The sequence below is a fragment of the Haliotis asinina genome, chromosome 16 (assembly GCF_037392515.1).
Source record: "Haliotis asinina isolate JCU_RB_2024 chromosome 16, JCU_Hal_asi_v2, whole genome shotgun sequence".
NCBI lineage: Eukaryota > Metazoa > Mollusca > Gastropoda > Lepetellida > Haliotidae > Haliotis > Haliotis asinina.
Window position 1 is genome coordinate 42,249,884 of NC_090295.1, and position 19,212 is coordinate 42,269,095.

Genomic DNA, 19,212 nt, shown 5'->3' on the forward strand with positions numbered 1-19,212 from the left:
AAAGAAAATGTCTTCTATTTCCAACAGTTGTTGAGCAGTGTCGCCACTGGTCACAAGGTTTTGGGTGTCCATGAGACATAGTTGACTTTTTAGACTAATATGTAACTGATAATAAGCCATAAACAGTATACAACTCAAGAACTCCCTTTTTTGTATGGACTCCATTTATAGCCAACAATCAATGAATATAATCAGAAAATGATTTACAGTGTCAGAAACACTGATTACAAATGAATCTAGAATCAAAATGAGCAGAACAAATAAGTGTTCAGAATGTGTGATCATTTCCAGTTGGAACAAAAAGACTTTTTCTTGGCAAGTTGTAATGACAGAAATGCTTGATGAGTATCTATTTATTCAACACAGATGAATGTATAAAACAAGTGAGAGACAGCTCATGTTTGGCACAAAGGACGCTATCACAGAGTGACGGATTATCAACAATGTCTTGGGACACGCAGTGAAACAGAAACACAGAATTGCTGCACATGTAGAAGATCTTTGGAAGGAACCATCAGCAAAATATTTATTTCTTACTCATGGAAAGCCCAACAGGGCGGAGAGTGCTTATGATAAAAACTATGTAACGTCATGTTTGAGTAGATGTTGAAAATACACATTACAAATGCACAATTGACAATGTTGCACATAGAAATATTGTACATCCCAGACACTCACAACATAAATGGCTCTGTATTAAGCTAAAACATAGTGAGTTTAGTTTTACGCTGCTTTTGACAATGTTACAACAATATCACAGCAAAGGATTCCAGAAACAGACTTCACATACTGAACCAATGTGGGGAATCAAACCTGGGTCTGCAGTGTGATGAGACAATGCACAAGGCTATCCTGCCATCATGCTAAAACAGAAAGCAATCAGAAGCAGATAGCCACCACAACCTGTGACAAACTCCTTTGTGTTTGACATACTGCATGTTTAGGAAGATTCTGTGTTGTAAGTTGCTGAACCACTGTTAAAGAGATGGTTATCGCAATAACCCCACTAAGGGATCTCAGGTGTTTAACTCACATTGCTGAACAATGCACAGATCGATGTTCATGGTGTTGATTACTGGATTGTCTGATCCAGACTGGATTATTTGCATACCGCTGCCATGTAGCTGGCATAAGGCTGAGTATGGCGTAAAACTAAACTCACTCGCTCACTACTCACTCCTGGTTGAGACAGATGGCAAAATAACTAATCATGGGTGCTATAATGTTATAGAGACTGGTCAGACAACAAAACATGTGTTTATATTTCATACACATGTAAGTAAACATAGAGCAGTCAACCCATATTGGTTGCTAAGTGTGCAGGTGGTGAAGTAATTGTGAAATGTAGAACTGACGTAAACCTGACCACTTCCAGTCACTTGTTTGTGTAATTGTATAATTTACCAACAACTTCAACAAAAGTTCAACTGTCATGTTGTGCTATAAACTATATATGTACACAAACATATCACACATGAAAATCTGAATGGCACTTGTGATTTTGATTTTAAAATAACTAGTGAACTCCTTTGGATTTAACAAGATCTGACAGGCTACAACTCTTCACCAAACAGTCCTCACACGGTACAACTTACATCAGAATCACAAAATCTCTAGTTCATGGTAATAAATACTGCTTATTTCACTGCTAATCTGTACTTCACTAATACTGCACCAATAAAAAGAAAGACATTTCAATACTTAGTTTCAGATTACTGCAATGAATAGTCTCAGTATCACAAAGTACAAATACCTGAACATAAGCAGAAATATAGATTTTATACAAAATAAAAAAATATTCCTAGGTTGCTTAATATCTTGGATACTGTCTATCTTGCTGCAGCAAACCTACAGATTTACTGTGAACAAAAAGCCACTAGAACCTTTCACAAACATAGTGATGCAGGCAACACACATATCTCATTCTAGTAACAGACTTTTGAATAAATTACGATGAACAGTGTGGCAAATATTTCCTTGTGACTAATTGCCATTTTCATAAACAATATTGATGTATTAGATCCAGCAATATCACATTCATCACATTTTCAGACAATTCATCTTACCCTTCAATCATAATAATTACTACTAATACACAATAAATAGACAAACGGAAGAGATAACACATAACAAATTCCTCTACAAGATGTAAATACAGTACAAGATGTTAAAACAACATCTGAAATATCATAGCACCCTTATCACAGAAATGCTTTACAATCAACTTCGGCACCATAATGACCTATAGTTAACTCGTCTAAAAATATCCAACTACTCCACATATAGAGTATTTGGAGCAATGAATTAATCAAATCCTGCGGTACGAGTTCTATCAGTGGTGTAACTCGGCCAGCGTGACAAAAGGGTTCTCCTGAGCTGGATATGTATGCAATGATCAAATGACCAGACACCAGATCTTGACACCAAAAGCTCCTGTTTCAGCCAGTAATCCATGAGGTCGTGTCGTTTCACTAAGAGTGAGGTGAGATAATTTAAACAGAAGATATGTCTTCTGTCAGACATCTGGGTGTGGCTGGTATCAGGATGACCTTGAGGCTGGTGGCCACCTCACTTCCTGTTTGTGTAGATCTGTCTGGACTGTAGACTAGGGATAAGAGATGACCGGGTCATGTGACCAGTGTCATTTGGTGCTGAGTGCAGCAACATGGATGTTGCCACTGGGATTGATGATGACCTTTGTATAGATGGCTTCTTCACTGTCAACCTCCTCCATGCTGAGAAAACCTGTGGGTCAGTTATTCGTGTCAAGTGTTAGGCCCTGAGGTAACTGGGGAATTTCAACTACAATATATTAAATACTATCACATCCTTCACACATTATCACTGAAACTCATACCCCAATACTTCAATGATCCTTTAGACACAAATACACACAAATATGACTTACTAAAATATACAGTTAGTCCAAGGACTTTGAAATCTTTAGTATTAGGAACATGATTATTTAACTACTGTTGTGGCCCTGGTTGACAAACTTGATCGTTTGAGATGTTTTTTAGGGCAGGCTCTGCATACATAAAAGCAGCATGAGGACAATTTTAAGCCTTGAGTTCACTTGTGCCTTACTGCCTTAATCTTAATGTATATGCACTTGATTGAGTTCATTAAAATGCGACTATGCTTGTTGTAAGAGGCGACTAACAGGATCGGGTGGTCAGGCTCGCTGACTTGGTTGACACATGTCATGTTGTTGATCACTGGATTGTCTGGTCCAGACTCGATTATTCACAGACCGCCGCCATATAGCTGGAATATTGCTGAGTGCGGCGTAAAACTAAACTCACTCACTCACTCATTAAAAGCCTTACAAACAATATTGCATGTTGGGATCTCCTGTTTCAAAGGCAGGAACATAAAGCATAGATGTTTTATTGGAAGAAAGATTATTTTACCTGTGACATGAGGTGGCGCTTGTCAAATGTTCCAATGTGGTCAGCAGCTCTCCTGCAACTGAAAGCTACACGCCACACGTTCCACATCCGACTGTATAAACGCTCCTTTTCCTAAAACACACAAACGTACAGTGAAGTGAGTCTAAAACCCATGATGTCTTGTGTACACTGACCATACAATCAAGGACTGCATTGGTCTCTCCTGGACATTGATTCCATGGGACACTAATACCATGTATCTTTCCGTATAAGCATGGTATCAACTGACCTCAAATCTGGCAATGCGCACAAGGTATAACTATAGCAACTACTCACCACACATCTCGCAGTATAAGCCAGGTCTGTCTGTCTTTTCCACTGCCTGGCGTACTTTTCGACCAACCTGTCCTGTCGTCGTTGCTGCTGGTGCTTCACATGCAGCTCGTTGTGCAGCCCTCTCAGTGCCATCCGACTACAGTTACAACAAGCCACATAGTGTCATCCATAGTATCCGAATATTTACAAGCACAAAACTGCTCACTGTCTTAATGACCATTAATTCTACACTTACAACAGTTTTGATAAATAAATAACACTTCCAGGATAGAAAGCACTCAGAAACCTCAACAATCTGTGACATAAGCCACTAATCCAAAGCCAGAACAAAGTTTCATTTTGTTGTGTGTAGAGATCAGCTAATATATGTCATATGATAACAGTAAAATCTACAGGATAGTCAGTACCAAGTTTGGCCAATGTGTCTGCAAGGTTTTTGAATTTACACAATACTTGTTAAAAGACAAACCCTTTCTCATTGAAATTGCCTGATTTTCTGTTGTAGATTTCATGGACGTTAGATAACATGTCCAAAGTTCAGTTAACTGTATTTATGCTCCTCATGGCCACACTGATATCAACCAACACTCTGTCATGGACGTCTAGGACTGAAGTGAAGCTGTCTGCTCCAGATAAGTTTTAACACCTAATGGTAGGGTATATTTACTTTAATGACACATCTAAGGGTAGGGAAGATATCAATTTGTTATTTCCTGATAGTGATACAGCCCCTGTCCATGGAATTGAAGGCAGCAGGTTATAATGCTGTGTTTCCCTCACCACAGCTTCTTGTTGTAGTGCTTGGCTGCCATCTCCATCTTCTCCCTTTCGATCCTCCGCTCCTCTTTCCGTTGTTGTACGAACCTCCGCCATTTCCGCACTGTGCGAACAACAAGTAACTTGCCGTAGCACTGGGCGGCCATCTTGTTGTCCAGTCTGGTCTGCCACATTCGGAGAGCGTCACGCATCAGTCTCTGGTCCCGACTGTCCCGAAGACTGGCCGCCATGTCAGTCAGCCCCTGGCAGTAGTCCATGCGACATCTCATAGTGAGGAAGGCTGACTGGGTGATGCGATGGTTCACTTTGTTGGCGAGGAAGCTGTGCAGATGGACGAGGGTGCGCTGTCGCTGGGTGTACAAGTGCCAGGCCTGGACAATTCTGCAGAATAAGACACAGAATAAGACTGAATGGCATCAATGGGTGATGAAAGAGAGAAGTATTAGTTTCTTGAAGTTGTCAGTGAGACCAAGGTCACGTATCAGAAAATTAATAACAACAATCCCATTAAAAATGATTAAAGATAAAGGCGGACCTATCCCAAGTAGATGAGCTTAGGCCAAAGGGTGAAGCGATGGTGCTATCAAACCATATGATAAGTGTCATTCTGGGATTCAAACCAGTATAGACCAGTATAATTTTCATTGCTAAGGGACACAACACTGCAGAGCTATGTACAATACCCAGAACCACCAATGTCCCAACATGTTCTAAAGGAGCAAACATATCTGTCATTTGTCGTATTACTTACAGAGGAAGAGGGATTATGCCTAGAAACTTATTGACATGATCTCACACCCACTAACTCTTGACATTCTCATCCACAAAAGAGAGTAACACATTTGTAAGGTTCAGTTGGCGATGACTATTCTTCTAATGCGCTATACCTGACCTGTAGTACACTGCACACAGACAGACACCCAGACAGACAGTAGAAGCTGTGCTCACTGACACTCACACAAAGGTCTGGTTATCAGAAGCTTAGCCTTGCCTAGTGATTGTACACGGTCAGCTCACACACAGCTGTAGCAGGACACACACTCACTTGAGCTGTAGTTTGAGATGGCTGTGACTCTGCACCATCTGCCGGACACGGGTGAGCTCCACCCAGTACTTATAGTACACTGTCAGCACACGTTCCTGCAATGCCTTCTGCAGTGCTAGACCACGGATCCGACGTTCTCGTGCACCTAAATCAACACAGATATATAGTTTTGTGATTACCAGTGTAATAAAACAGGTACACACATGCAAATCCACTTATTACTTACATACACAGCCCAAACCTCTCTTAGAGAGAGAGAGAGAGAGAGAGAGAGAGAATAGAGAGAATCGGGTGCTGGAGCTCACCCTTTGTCCAAGCTCTCCATTCTTGCAGCACAGCCACCTTCAGCTTCATGTTGTACATTCGGCCAGCCTGATCAGCCAGTCTCTGCATCCGCCATGTCTCAAACGCCTCACGCTGCTTCTGCTTTGCTCTGGCCACCAGGTGGCGCTCTAACACCTCTTCTCGTTCCAAACACAGCTGGTAGGCAGTCTTCCATGCAGAGAAATACTGCTTTACCTGTTACGAAACGAGTGAGTGAGCATGAATCATTCAAAATCATTGAATTACTCATCACACTTTTGTAGTTTCTCTCCAAAGGTCAATACATGAAGTAAAGTACACTACTGACTTATGACGTCAAAAAGCAGCCCAATTATAAAGTTTCTGTATTGTCCAATTAAGAAAACCAATCAAGAAACTCCTATCAGATAACAGTCTTCTCAGTCTCTCTATTTCAAATAACTGTTTTGGAATATAATCTGTGTGTCAGATACTAAGAATGAGTGTGCTTGTGGACCTTGTTCTCCAGGAGTTGAGCGTATAGCCTCTTGCCCCGACTTGTCTGGGCCTTCTTCCTCCACACACGAGCCAGTTGAAGGGCCTGCATTTGTACCAGTTGTTGGTGCTCCGCCTTCTCTCGCAGGCGACTCATGTATTGTTGTCGCCACTGGCCAAACAATCGCTTCACCTGACCAAAGAGACAATCTGAGTGCAGTTCTTCGTTGATTCCAACATAACTGAATCATCAGAGAATACTTTGCTGCCTATTACTAATTATGCATGAGTATGTGTGTGCATGTGTGCACATCCAGTGACTGATATGATGAGAGACAATCCATGGCCTCTGGGTATACTGGAACACCATCAACAAGGTCCTGACCACCCAATACATAGAGCAACCTTTTACAATCAGGATTGCTACAAAGCTATTCTAGCCCGTATTACCCTGTGGTATGAGAATTCGAATTAATCGCCTACCCAAAGGCCCAGCGCTAGATGTAATTGCATCGGGCGGACAGTTTCAAATATCTGCAGGCCCTGCCGGGACTTCAGTAAATTATCTGCCTTTCTTTAACTGGAATCTGTCCCTTGTATTTTGTCTCATTATTAACATTCGTGAATCATCCATGATCCATTATGTTATGATAACTTGGTTTCACCTCCTGGTATTTCATCGCTTTACACATAGGAATGTCAACACCATTCTTTAACAAATAAAACCATTTCTCTCATAGGGTTCACTAGCTGATTTTGTAGAAACAGTGTGAAACTCTGACTAATTTGTGTTTATTGGTTTGACTTTAACAAAGTGGACATGCAGATTTCATCCAGGGCCTGTAGATTTTAAAGTCTGCATGCAGCAGAAGGTCCTCATGGCCACCTATATTACAGTTTTGCAAACACTGTGTGGTATCTACAAGGAGGAAATAATGTACAATCTACATTCTGTACTACAGCAGTAGTTGATCACGGGTTCAGTCCAGCAGGTGAGGGGGGTCGAACTTACCTGGTTGGTGAAGCAGCGCACCTGAAACTGGAGGATTAGTTGGCGTGTGTTCTTCCTGTGTGCGATGAATGCCTGCCATGCACTGAACACCCTGAAATAGAGGACAGGAAGAGTCAACGATCTGATGACATGCTACAACACTAATAATACAGTGCAGGGTAGAATAATAGATCCTGCTACACACCAGTTTAATGACCATGGCTCAGATCAGTGATATATATGACTCAAGTAATTCTAAAGAATGCCTTATTCTTTAATGATACTATAGATAATAGTAATGCTGTATGTGAGTGAGTGAGTAGAGTTTTACGCCACTCTCAGTAATATTCCAGCCATATGGGGGTGGTCTGTATATAATCGAGTCTGGATCAGACAATCCAGTGATCAACAACATGAGCATCGATCTGCGCAATAGGGAACCGATGACATGTGTCAACCAAGTCAGCAAGCCTGACCACCCGATCCCGTTTGGTCGCCTCTTACAACAAACATAGTCGCCTTTCATGGCTCATGAAAGAATGAGCATTGCATTAACTTCTTTTGTGTAGTATGTATTGTGTCAAATACACATGGTCTGTTATATGTCTCAATCTGATGTGCCATCCTTTACTTTGCTTTTCTGGGGCAGTCAGTAGCCTAGTGGTTAAAGCGTTTGCTTATCATGCCGAAGACTCAGGTTTGATTCCCGATGTGAGTTCAATGTGTGAAGCCCTTTTCTGGTGTCCTCCACTGTGATATTGCTGGAATATTGCTAAAAGCGGCGTAAAACCATTTTCACTCATGCTGAGATACTAGCATTCAGTGGATTGTCACTTCAAACTCCCCAGGTTCACCAGCTACTTGTTGTGTTTTGTGTTGTTCCATCCAGACTTGGGAGTACCAGAACTTAGAACAATAAAGATTGAGCCAGGAAAAGCTGATTCGACTGTGCATCCAGACACTGAGGCCAGACAAGCTGAGCTTCGCAAGATCACAATTAGTATTTCAGACTGAGTTGCCAACTCACCGTGCAGTGAGATTAGAGTTCCTCTTCTGTCTGGTAACCTGAGCTCTCACGGTGAGACTCCTCCAATATACAAGGTTCTGTCTGAGAAGGCGTTGGTTGGTCCATTTCACCAAGCTCTTGGCTGTATTGCGGTGCTCATGGGTCACTACAAAAGTAGCATAGTAATGTCTTAGGTTTTCTGAACAAAGAGTATGTGTCCAGACCTAACAGACATGCTTCTGTGAATCAGATTCTTTCATGCATTAACTGCCACACAAACAAAACAAAGGTACTCCCAATCACACAATTGCAGACACAGTCACATTAACAAAAGTCATGCAAACCCACAGTTAAAAGAAAGTGCATAACAGAACATTACAACATCATGTCTATAACATCATGTCTATCACATTACAACATCTTGTCTATAAGATCATGTGTCTATAACATTACAACGTCATGCCTATAAGTCACATTAACAAAAGTCATGCAAACCCACAGTTAAAAGAAAGTGCATAACAGAACATTACAACATCATGTCCATAACATCAAGTCTATCACAAAACAACATCATGTCTATAAGACGTCATAGACCTGTGAAGGTTCCGGGGTAGAATAGGCCTTCAGCAACCCATGCTTGCCATAGAAGGTGACTATGCTTGTCGTAAGAGGCGACTAACGAGATCGGGTGGTCAGACTAGCTGACCTGGTTGACACATGTCATCGGTTCCCAATTGCACAGATCGATGCTCATGTTGTTGATCACTGGACTGTCTGGTCCAGACTCGATTATTTACAGACCGTCGCCATATAGCTGGAATATTGCTAAGTGCGACGTAAAACTAAACTCACTCACTCACTCACTATAAGACCATGCCTATAGCATTACAACATCATGTCTATAGTATTACAACCTCATGTCTATAACGTCTGCTTATGGTACCAACTATTAACCCCTTAGTTGTCCTCACATTGTGAACACCTGAATGTTCATTGTGGTATCGATCCTCCAACATGAGTGAGTTGGATTAATGCTGCCTTGAGTGATGCAACAGTTATATCACATTGTGCCAGCTATGAAAAGAGTGGGAAAAACAGAATCATGTGTCAGACTTTTAAACTTACATATAGACAGTGGCCATATATCCAAGCACTGAAATAATGCAGTGTAAAGGTTCATGTTTGTGAAATTCAGCTGCTTTAAGTTTTGCAAGACACAAGTCTCTATGTGCTGTTGAATGTACTGTTCCTCACCTGATGCCCACTGTTTCCATGCAAAAAGGACGGTGTGGAGGTACCTCTGCCAGGACTCAGTATAACGTCTGTCACTCTCTCTCTTCTGCTCCAGACGTTGTTGCCACATTTTGAACACCTGTTTCAACACGGAATATTTTTATACATCAAAACTCATCAGAAGCAGCAGCAGTAGAATTAGCACTAGGAGCAGGAGTAGAAGTATCTGCAGAAGTAGTACTAGTGGCAGAAGCTGTAGTAGAAGTTATCGATCGCAACAGTAGAACTATTAACAGTGGTAGATGTAATAGGTAAGGTAGTACTAGAGCTTGACCTGTCTTCACAGAAGAGTGTACACATTGTGCTCAGTGAGATACACAAAAATCCCAAACATCTGAATGTAACTCAGGAACTGATCTCATGTATATATTTATATTCATCTAACCAGTGCTGTGACTCGCTGTTGTCTGAACGTGTCACACTTTTCCCGCCTCTCCTGGCGCTGCTTGCTCCACTCCTGCCAGCCGCCAAGTGTCCTGAATACAGGAACAGAGGATATCAATCAATAAAATCATTGGCACTTCAGTCACTAGAGCTTCTCAAACAATCAAATCATTGGCACTTAAATCACTAAAAAATCTAAATCAGTCAAATCATTGCCAACTTCTGTCACTAGAGCATCTAAATCAATCAAATCATTGGCACTTCAGTCACTAAAGCATCTAAATAAATGAAATCTTTGGCACTTCAGTCACTAGAGCATCTCAATCAATTAAATCATTGGCACTTCAGTCACTAAAGCACATCACTCAATCAAATCATTGGCACTTCAGTCACTAAACCACAGCAATCAATCAATCAATCATTGGCACTTCAGTCACCAGAGCATCTCAATCAATCAAATCATTGGCACTTCAGTCACCAGAGCATCTCATCCAACCAACCAACCAACCAACCAACCAACCAACCAACCAACCAACCAACCAACCAATCAATCATTGGCACTTCAGTCACTTAAGCATTTCATTTAATCAATCACTTCAAAGCCTGACAGTAAATAATGTTTAGTCTGGGCCTAAAAACTGCACTTGATATCATTAGCAATGCTCTACCCTGGTACAAGAAAAATCAGTCCTGTAACTGAGGGTGACCCTCTGATCCAGATAAATCAGTAGGTATGGACCATACAAACATTAGATGCTTGATTGGCATATAGAATTTGGAACGTAACATAACAATGGATGGTATGGATCTACAACAGTATGATAGATGTATGATACCAACAATTTCATACAAACGCAAACGTGTTGCCATGGAAGTCACATTTCCATGGAAACAACAAAAAGTTCATATCTGGGTCTACATCACAAATGGCACACCTATGGATCATGCTTGGCATATGCACAAAGTTTGATGAAGCTAGCACGTATACTAAGGGAGATCTGCAGCATCATTCTCTTCCCCTTTCCTAACCATTTCAGGTAAGTGTATCTAAGAGATTCATCGGCACCCACCTCCTGAGTAGTCCTGTATGGTAGGCATGTTTAATTTTGGATGCAAACTGGAACTTTAGTGACCAGATGGCATAGCAGAGCCTCAGTGTCCTTCGGGAGAACTGTTTCATTAGGCTCCTTTCTAAGGGAAGTAACTGCTGTTCTTCAGGCATGGTGTTGGACCACAAGTGGAGGATGTTGTTTTGGTGCTGTCGGTCTTGAGTCTGTAGAAATAAATAACTCAGAGTAACATCAAACCCTGTTCAGAAAACTCATCCAATATGAATATGAATATATGACCAGACAAAAGGTATTAAGAGATAGGTTTGGGCTCATTTGATATTCTATGACTTCATTTGCTTCCCAATAACAGACACACATATTTGATGATGTCTCTATTACTGCCAAACACATAACCTTCATCATACAGGAAGGTTCTGTCTTAGTGCTTACCTTGGCTAGCCAGAGTGGGAAGTACTGCTTGTAGACAATGAGCTGGTTGTAGCGTCCAGCAAGGTCAGATAACTTCTTCTTGTCAGCACGCCGCTGCCTGTACTCAGTCAGAGCTCGCATAGACTTCCTCATGAGGACCGTGTTCTACACAAACAGGATTCAAGTGACACTGCATGATCTGGCTATATCATCCTTCCTGACTTCTCGCTGTTACCACACTTATTATTACTGTATCTCCATTACCTTAAACACTAAGGTCATTGCAGGTCAGAATAGGGGCCCACTAAATCAATCTTGTTTTTATAGTGATGAACAAAACAGGGTTTGCTGGATTGATATGACGTCCCTATCACTATAAAAAAATTAATCAAGACTTTATGAGAGATTCAGTTTTCATAACCTGTGTTGCCTTTCATAATTGACTGGTTGAAGACCATCCTGCCTCAGATGTTAACTTACAGTAAATACCAACTGATTTTCATAAATATCAGTATCTACAAATTTGTGAAATGCCTTTCTTAAAGAAATTTCATGATACAGATGTAACACTGTGAGTGAGTTTAGTTTTACGCTGCTCTCAGCAATACTCCTCCTGTATGGCGGCAGTCTGTAAATAATCGACAAATGACAACACAGATGCAACACTGCAGACACATGACCTTTCATTTATGGGCCTGTCTCATCAACTCAACTTGGCGCAGGCCTTTGCTAAAGATTTTACTTGAAGTAACACAAGTAGTGAGAAAGCCTTACAAAGTGGGTATTAGACTTGACCATGTCAGCATGTTGGGTCTTCCAGTCATGGAGGAAGATGACCAGTGTGGTGTGATCATGCAGCTGCTGTAACCGTGACGACAGTGACTTAAGCTCCCTCTGTCTGGCCGTGAACTCCTGCCACTGGTCAAACACAGAACTGACGGGCCACATTCGCATCCGAGTAACTGCCATTGTTACCAGGTCCTGGGGAGAGCAAGAGATGTCATGATATCTTACTAACACAACATACTGCTTTGAGATTCCAGATCCAATGAGCAAATCATCAAAATGAGGTGTCACACAATCCTACGACCTTACCTTGAGTCTCTCCCGCTTGAGAGATCTCTCCTCAAACACCTCAAGCCTAGAGAGGCTGCCACTGTGGACTGAACGATCACCTACTCCTGACTGCCACATCCTGTCCTGGCTTCCCCTGTAGAATGACTGCTCTCCATCTCCCTGGCTGCCAGCCCTGGACAACAACCTGGTGAGAACATAGAGTGAATGAGTTGGGTTTTACACCACCATAAGCAATATTTCAGCAATATCATGGCGGGAGGCACCAGATATGGGTTTCACACACTGTATCCACATAGGGAATCAAACACAGGTCTTTGGCATGACAAACGAATGCTCCAACCATGTGGCTACCCCACAGCCCAGGACACAGTCATCAAGAAGGAAGTGATGTCACAAAACAGAACTTCATCCTTTGGAGCAAATGTACAACATACATTACAGACAAGTTACTACAGGAAACACCACTATACTCATCTACACAATTTTACACCAGTGAACATCAAAATGTAATGGAGAAACAAAAAACAAGTTTCTGATGCAGTTCATGTGTTTCTTGTTTAACATCACATGCCTATGTTCATCTGAATGACACTGAACTGTAAATCTGAATCAGATAATCCAGTGATTCACTTCACCCTCAATCTCTGACTGGATACAATAACACAACTACGTCACCCAGTCTGACACCTGTTTGTCACCTCGTAAAACATGCCAAGGTGTTGCTGAAGACAAACCCTAATACAGATGTTCATAGGTGATCAAGCATTTGTCATGCCACTTTTAGCAATATTACAGCAATACATTGGCGTGGAACATGGGAAATGGGCATCACAAACAATGGTGTTCACAGGTAACCCAGTAACTGATGTCATGTTCAGTGATCCATGACACAGGGCACAGGTTACTGGGAACCAGTCCTAAGCTGGAATCCCTACAGGTTTATTTTAGCAAAAACCCCAGTTAACATGTTTCAGTTTCTGCCAGGCTTGGATATAAGTACCTCCGGAAGGAAAGTCCAACTGATGATGTGGACCTAGGGCTCTCTGGTCCACGGTCAATATTGTCATCAAAGTCCGGCCATACTGACAGCTCTGTAATGAGAGATATAAAAGTGATCGTACACAAGAAAGTCAGTAGTCCTTCCTGTGCTCTGTTCCTCAAAGCGATCGTAGCACTATTACAGTCGTAACTTTAACAGACCTACGACAGGCGTACAGCTACGATCGCCTTAAGGAATGGGGAACTGAACATCTTCAGAATTAGACCGTCACGTGATCTGTTCATTTCGAATATAGAAATTGATGAATATTAAGAAAGGTGTGACACTTCACTTCAAATTCTTTATCATATTATGATGCATCCCTTCGGTATATGCTTATATACAGTTGCCAAGCAAGTGTGAACTTTCCTTGACTATCTCAGACAATGATTACTTTCAAAACCTGAACCACACTCCATGCATACTGTTAACTGACCACTTAATAGAAGTTCAAGAACAGTCTATTTATATATGACTATAATTAATCTGTCATGGTTGGTAGGTATTGTAACACAGGCTTTCAGTTTTGAGTGTTCCCTGCAGACACATTTCCTTCAAGACAACAAAGCACAACATCAAAGCAAATAACACTTCCTGTTAATAAACAGTGAAGTCAAGAAGCAAACACTTCCATCTAGTCTAGCAGTTCATTTGTTGTTACCTTTGTTGCTATGGAAACCACTACTGCTGGCAACAGAGCCCTCGGACATATATCCAAGTGCAGTCTCCCGATCTTCTGATAGGTCTGGATCTAAAGGAGGGAGGCCAATGTCCTCACGGAATTGCTGCACAGCATCGGTGAGGGAGCTGTCTGTGGTGAGATGCCATTCTAACAGCACTGTTCTCAATGTCCTGTCACATAGCATGTGGAAGTAGGCCCTGCAACACACATACACACCATTACACTTCATCACATCTCTCTTTCCCATTCTATTTCTCTCACACACACATAAACACCATTGCACTTCATCGTATCTCTCTTTCTCACTCTCCCCTTCTCTCCCCCCCCCCCCTCACTCACAAACACACACACACACTACACTTCATCTCTTTCTCACACACACACACACCAATACAGAGCACGTGCAGCATCAGACGGACCCATCAGATCTCACTGAATCAAATGCACACACGCACACCATTACACAGCATCAAATGTACACACACCTAACCTGATTATCCGAGCAGCACACATCACACTATTACCCAGCATCAAACACTCTAAACTGAATACAATCATTTAGAAATTTGGTCCCAACATACAATCATAGCCTAATATCCCAGAATGCACCAACAATGTACGTAATATCTCAAAACCTACGCATCCCATGTTCATATGCACTATTCTTCCTGAGGCCTACCTGCTACTGCGTGTATGTTGTAGGTGCGTCCTCCACCAGTGGAAGCTGCGGCGGATGCGGTTATGGGCCTGGCGCTGATTTAGCATCATGATGGCGTCCTCGGTGTCCACCATCTGCTCCTGGACGTTTGACCACCACAGATGGAAGTAGTAGCTCTTCAGGTTCTCTCGTCGCTCCTGGAATTGGAAACAAGGCATGTAGTCACGCTTGAGATTCTCAGTACAACATATGCCCCCTTCCCTTGGTGCAACACTGTCACCACTGGCATCCTAATGGTACACAAAATATGTTTTTGCAGAAAAGGTCCGTCTTCATCGTATTTTATCATTGACTTTAGGCTTTTTTGTAAGGTACTATGCAGAGTTCATTGTAGATAGGGTGAGACATTTTATTTTATCATTGGCTTCATAAAGATGGGGGACAACTCACCTTCTCTGCTCGAGCCTCAGCTTCCTGCTGCAGTTTTCTACTGGTGCGGTCTCTCCAGTGTCTAAACATGTCTCGCTGGAGATAAGCACTGTGAAACTCCTGAGCTGCATGTTTACGTCGGATGACAAAGTTCCACTCCTCCAGACACACCAGGGCTATGCCAATCTTCATCCTATGTTTGATCTGCCGCTCAATCTCATGTACCTTGTACTGACGCCTGTCAGACATGGACAGTTAGAATATTAGACACAACACTTGAAACTGAAACATTTTGAAAGATTATGACATTCATGGTAAGGTATTTCAATTACTGAGTCCAAATTAACATGATCAAAACTTATGTTACAGCATTATATAAACATAAATCCTAACAAATCCCAACAACCTCCATCTGTTGAGGGCCTTCTGCAAGCAGGTTCTAAGGAACTCATCCCGACTGTGTCGACACTGCCGCTTGTGAGCTGTCAACTGCTGCCAACCCTGGAAGCACCTGTACAACAAATGAGAGTGCGTGAGTGAGTGAGTGAGTGAGTGAGTGAGTGAGTGAGTGAGTGAGTGTGTTTAGTTTTACGCCAGACTCAGCAATATTCCAGCTATATGGCAGCGGTCTGTAAATAATCAAGTCTGAACAAAAGAACCCAGTGATCAACAGCATGAGCATTAATCTGCGCAACTGGGAACCAATGACATGTGATAACCAAGTCATTTGATCCTGTTAGTTGCCTCTCACAACAAGCATAGTCGCCTTTTATGGCAAGAATGGTTGCTGAAGACCTATTCTCAGTTGAGGGGTGTACGCCAGGCACCTGCACCCGTCAACCTGGCCCAGCTTGGTGCAGCTCTTCAGGGGCAATGGCAAGCAATACCACAGGCAAACATCCGGATTTTCATCAACAGGATGCCTTCAATGTGTTGCCCAACATGGTGGATGCACCAGATATTGAACGTCATGCAGAAATTTGACTAAGTGGACATTCAGAGCAATTTCACATTCGCTGTCATTTCATCAGTTCCCTTTGAAACCCCATAGTCGAAAATCATTCTTGGTGCAGAGCATGGTACAGATCACATGGAAAACATCAGTAACATGTCCTTCACATGACCTTCTGTCAAGAAAGACAACTGCTGCACTGTGGTATGGTATGGATGCTTGTGTATGGAGTCTATTTCACAGTGATAGGTGGAGTGAGTGAGTAAGTTGAGTTTTACGCCGCACTCAGCAAAATTCCAGCTACATGGTGGCGGTCTGTAAATAATCGGGTCTGGACCAGACAGTCCAGTGATCAAGAGCATGATCTGCACAACTGGAAACCAATGACATGTCAACCACCACCCGATCCTGTTAGGCCAAGCATAGTTGCCTTTTATGGCAAGCATGGGTTGCTGAAGGCTATTCTATCCTGGACCTTCACAGGTCTAGCAATGATAGAGCTATGATGGACATAAATACTTAATTTGAATCACACATACATGTCTTTTTCTGATTAGTGGCTGGGTGCATCTCTATTATTTTCACAATGTACCCTGCTTGCAAGCAAGTAACATTTTCTATGTACTTCAGTGAGAATGCCAAAATCATTTGGTACTTCGTGGTAGTAATCTTTATCTCAAATAACATGGAATCATGCATGATGTACTTAATTTACCAATGTTTTGTGAATTGATGGAAGGGAGATAACTCTATATCCGTCTGCAAAATCTACTGATGAGTACACAGAGTTTTGTATCCATGCTTCTAACATCTCAATACTAACATTGTGGTGTTCAGTAAGATAAATATATTGTTCACTGGTCCCTAAGGCCTCATAGGTTGATGGACCCTTCGTCCTCAGGGACCATACACGAACATCAAGGGTACATCAACCTATGTCCATTTGTAACTAGTGAACAACTTATAATGTTCAGAGTGTAAACAACAGTTGCAGAACTTTATACTTACTGTGTCACCAGTTTGTGGTGTCTATTCTGCACCATGGGTTTGATGGTGAGAGCCAGAAGAGTGGCACTCTTCCATGTGTTGAAGCGACGACGTAGTTGGCACCTCTGCAAAACACCACGCATCTCTGCTGCCTCCTGCTTCTCTCGATCCACCTTCTTCTTTGCCTCCACCCAGCGCAGGAACATCACTGCAACAAGAAGTATGTAAGTGTGGTTTAATAGAGGTCTTTACGCAGGAACATAACAGAAATCAAAACGTATGTAACCATGGTCTCAAAGATCTTTTTACAGGAACATTACCGCAACTAAAAATAAATGTCCAGTTTCATGTCCAGACATCAACATTAGCATTGTGACGTGACAACTTTGAACCATTTTGACGTCATACGTCAAGCGGTATTACATTAGTGTAATATTGAAGTGAAAATATTACACTGCTGTATCTTCAGCGGGCGAGTAATAAATGTCAGTATCACCCAGGTGCATGTATCACTGGATTTTAAAACAAAACCTTTCTCTTGTCATTTTTGGCTGAAAGCCCGGGGATCATTCCTTCCACAGCAATGTTTGTCAGGACTGGTGTAACAACAGCCTATCACTTTTATCATAACCCAACCTGTGAAGGTCAGGGGTAGAATAGGCCTTCAGCAACCCAAGCCTTCTATAAAAGGTGACTCTGCTTGTCATAAGAGGCGACCAACGGGATTGGGTGGTCAAGTTCGCTGACTTGGTTGACACGTAATTGGTTCCCAATTGCGCAGATCGATGCTCGTGCTGTTGACCACTGGACTGTCTGGTCCAGACTTGATTATTTACAGACCGCTGCCATATAGCTCTAATATTGCTGAGTGCTGCTTAAAACCAAACTCACTCACTCACTGAACATAACCCTCATTGTATGGTGAACTTGGTGACAAGAGATGGTGAATAGGTGCAGGGGGGTTATGACAATACAATGGCTGTAATGTATTGCATACTGATGGATATGGTCAAGACAATTTGGTGATAGACATTAAGAACAACAAGCCATAACTTTCAGTCTGATCGTATATCAGTTTGGTCATGTCCTCGACCAGTTTTAATAAGGAATACCAGCAGAGTTCTATACTACCTCCCAGAATACTGCACAGTGTATCTCACCCTGCATGAGTGTCAGCTGCCTCAGGGGTTCCGTCTCCTCCAGTGTGTTCTGCAGACGGCGCTTACGACACATCAGCTGCCACGTGACACTCGCTTTCCTAAGAACACACACACATGATATATCACACCACTTCTCACTGACCAGTTTATCAGTTTCAGACAAAAATGCAAATCAAAATTTGTCTTCAAATGCCTGTCTATGCATATTACTAACATGTCAGCTTACCTGGCACAACGGTTGGACCAGAATCTCTTGGCAGTCAGTTCGTCCACTCGCTTCTCAAACTCCCTCTTCCATACCTGGAAACAATCTGCCAATTTGGCTGCATTCTGGTAGCAAATGTGTGTCTTCATTCTCTGTCTGAAACATAACAACATAAATAAGTCGAAGGTGATACTGATTTACATAATACAGTTTCTATGCTCAATATTTTAATAAATATGATACAGAAACAAACCTGGCCACTAATCACTATTGCAAAACAAAAGTCACTGTGTTCTTTAATGTGATTGGTTGAAAAACATGATCAAATGGTATTTGATTCCTGGAAACTGCAAGACTGTTTGCTGCGTACTAACACATAAAAACATCTCAAAATATTGTTGTGTCATCAACAGTGGTGAAATCATTCAAATCATATTGTGACATAAAGTTAGCATGCTGTTACAAATGAGCAACTCCAGATGCTGCCACGGGAACCAGTTGAAACAGCCAGCTGATGACACTTCACTGCTGTACTCGTACA

The 19,212-nt window shown here is 42.0% G+C and overlaps 1 protein-coding gene across 1 annotated transcript in view; it reads right to left on the minus strand.

Annotated features, from left to right (window-relative positions):
* Positions 1-338: 338 nt before the first annotated feature.
* The window catches only part of LOC137268090 (uncharacterized), a 47,128-nt gene continuing 28,254 nt past the window's right edge, over positions 339-19,212 (minus strand). The window contains exons 13-35 of the mRNA XM_067802598.1: positions 18,693-18,827; positions 18,467-18,564; positions 17,328-17,514; positions 15,774-15,878; positions 15,389-15,605; positions 14,960-15,135; positions 14,260-14,477; positions 13,560-13,650; positions 12,578-12,743; positions 12,257-12,463; positions 11,504-11,647; positions 11,072-11,274; positions 10,003-10,093; positions 9,579-9,696; positions 8,346-8,490; positions 7,340-7,430; positions 6,350-6,520; positions 5,856-6,069; positions 5,551-5,695; positions 4,509-4,886; positions 3,729-3,864; positions 3,414-3,524; positions 339-2,745 (exon numbers count right to left, since the gene is read on the minus strand). Of these exons, the coding sequence (XP_067658699.1) occupies positions 2,569-2,745; positions 3,414-3,524; positions 3,729-3,864; positions 4,509-4,886; positions 5,551-5,695; positions 5,856-6,069; positions 6,350-6,520; positions 7,340-7,430; positions 8,346-8,490; positions 9,579-9,696; positions 10,003-10,093; positions 11,072-11,274; positions 11,504-11,647; positions 12,257-12,463; positions 12,578-12,743; positions 13,560-13,650; positions 14,260-14,477; positions 14,960-15,135; positions 15,389-15,605; positions 15,774-15,878; positions 17,328-17,514; positions 18,467-18,564; positions 18,693-18,827 (3,724 nt within the window). The 3' untranslated portion in view covers positions 339-2,568. The remainder of the gene's footprint in view (positions 2,746-3,413; positions 3,525-3,728; positions 3,865-4,508; positions 4,887-5,550; positions 5,696-5,855; positions 6,070-6,349; positions 6,521-7,339; positions 7,431-8,345; positions 8,491-9,578; positions 9,697-10,002; positions 10,094-11,071; positions 11,275-11,503; positions 11,648-12,256; positions 12,464-12,577; positions 12,744-13,559; positions 13,651-14,259; positions 14,478-14,959; positions 15,136-15,388; positions 15,606-15,773; positions 15,879-17,327; positions 17,515-18,466; positions 18,565-18,692; positions 18,828-19,212) is intronic.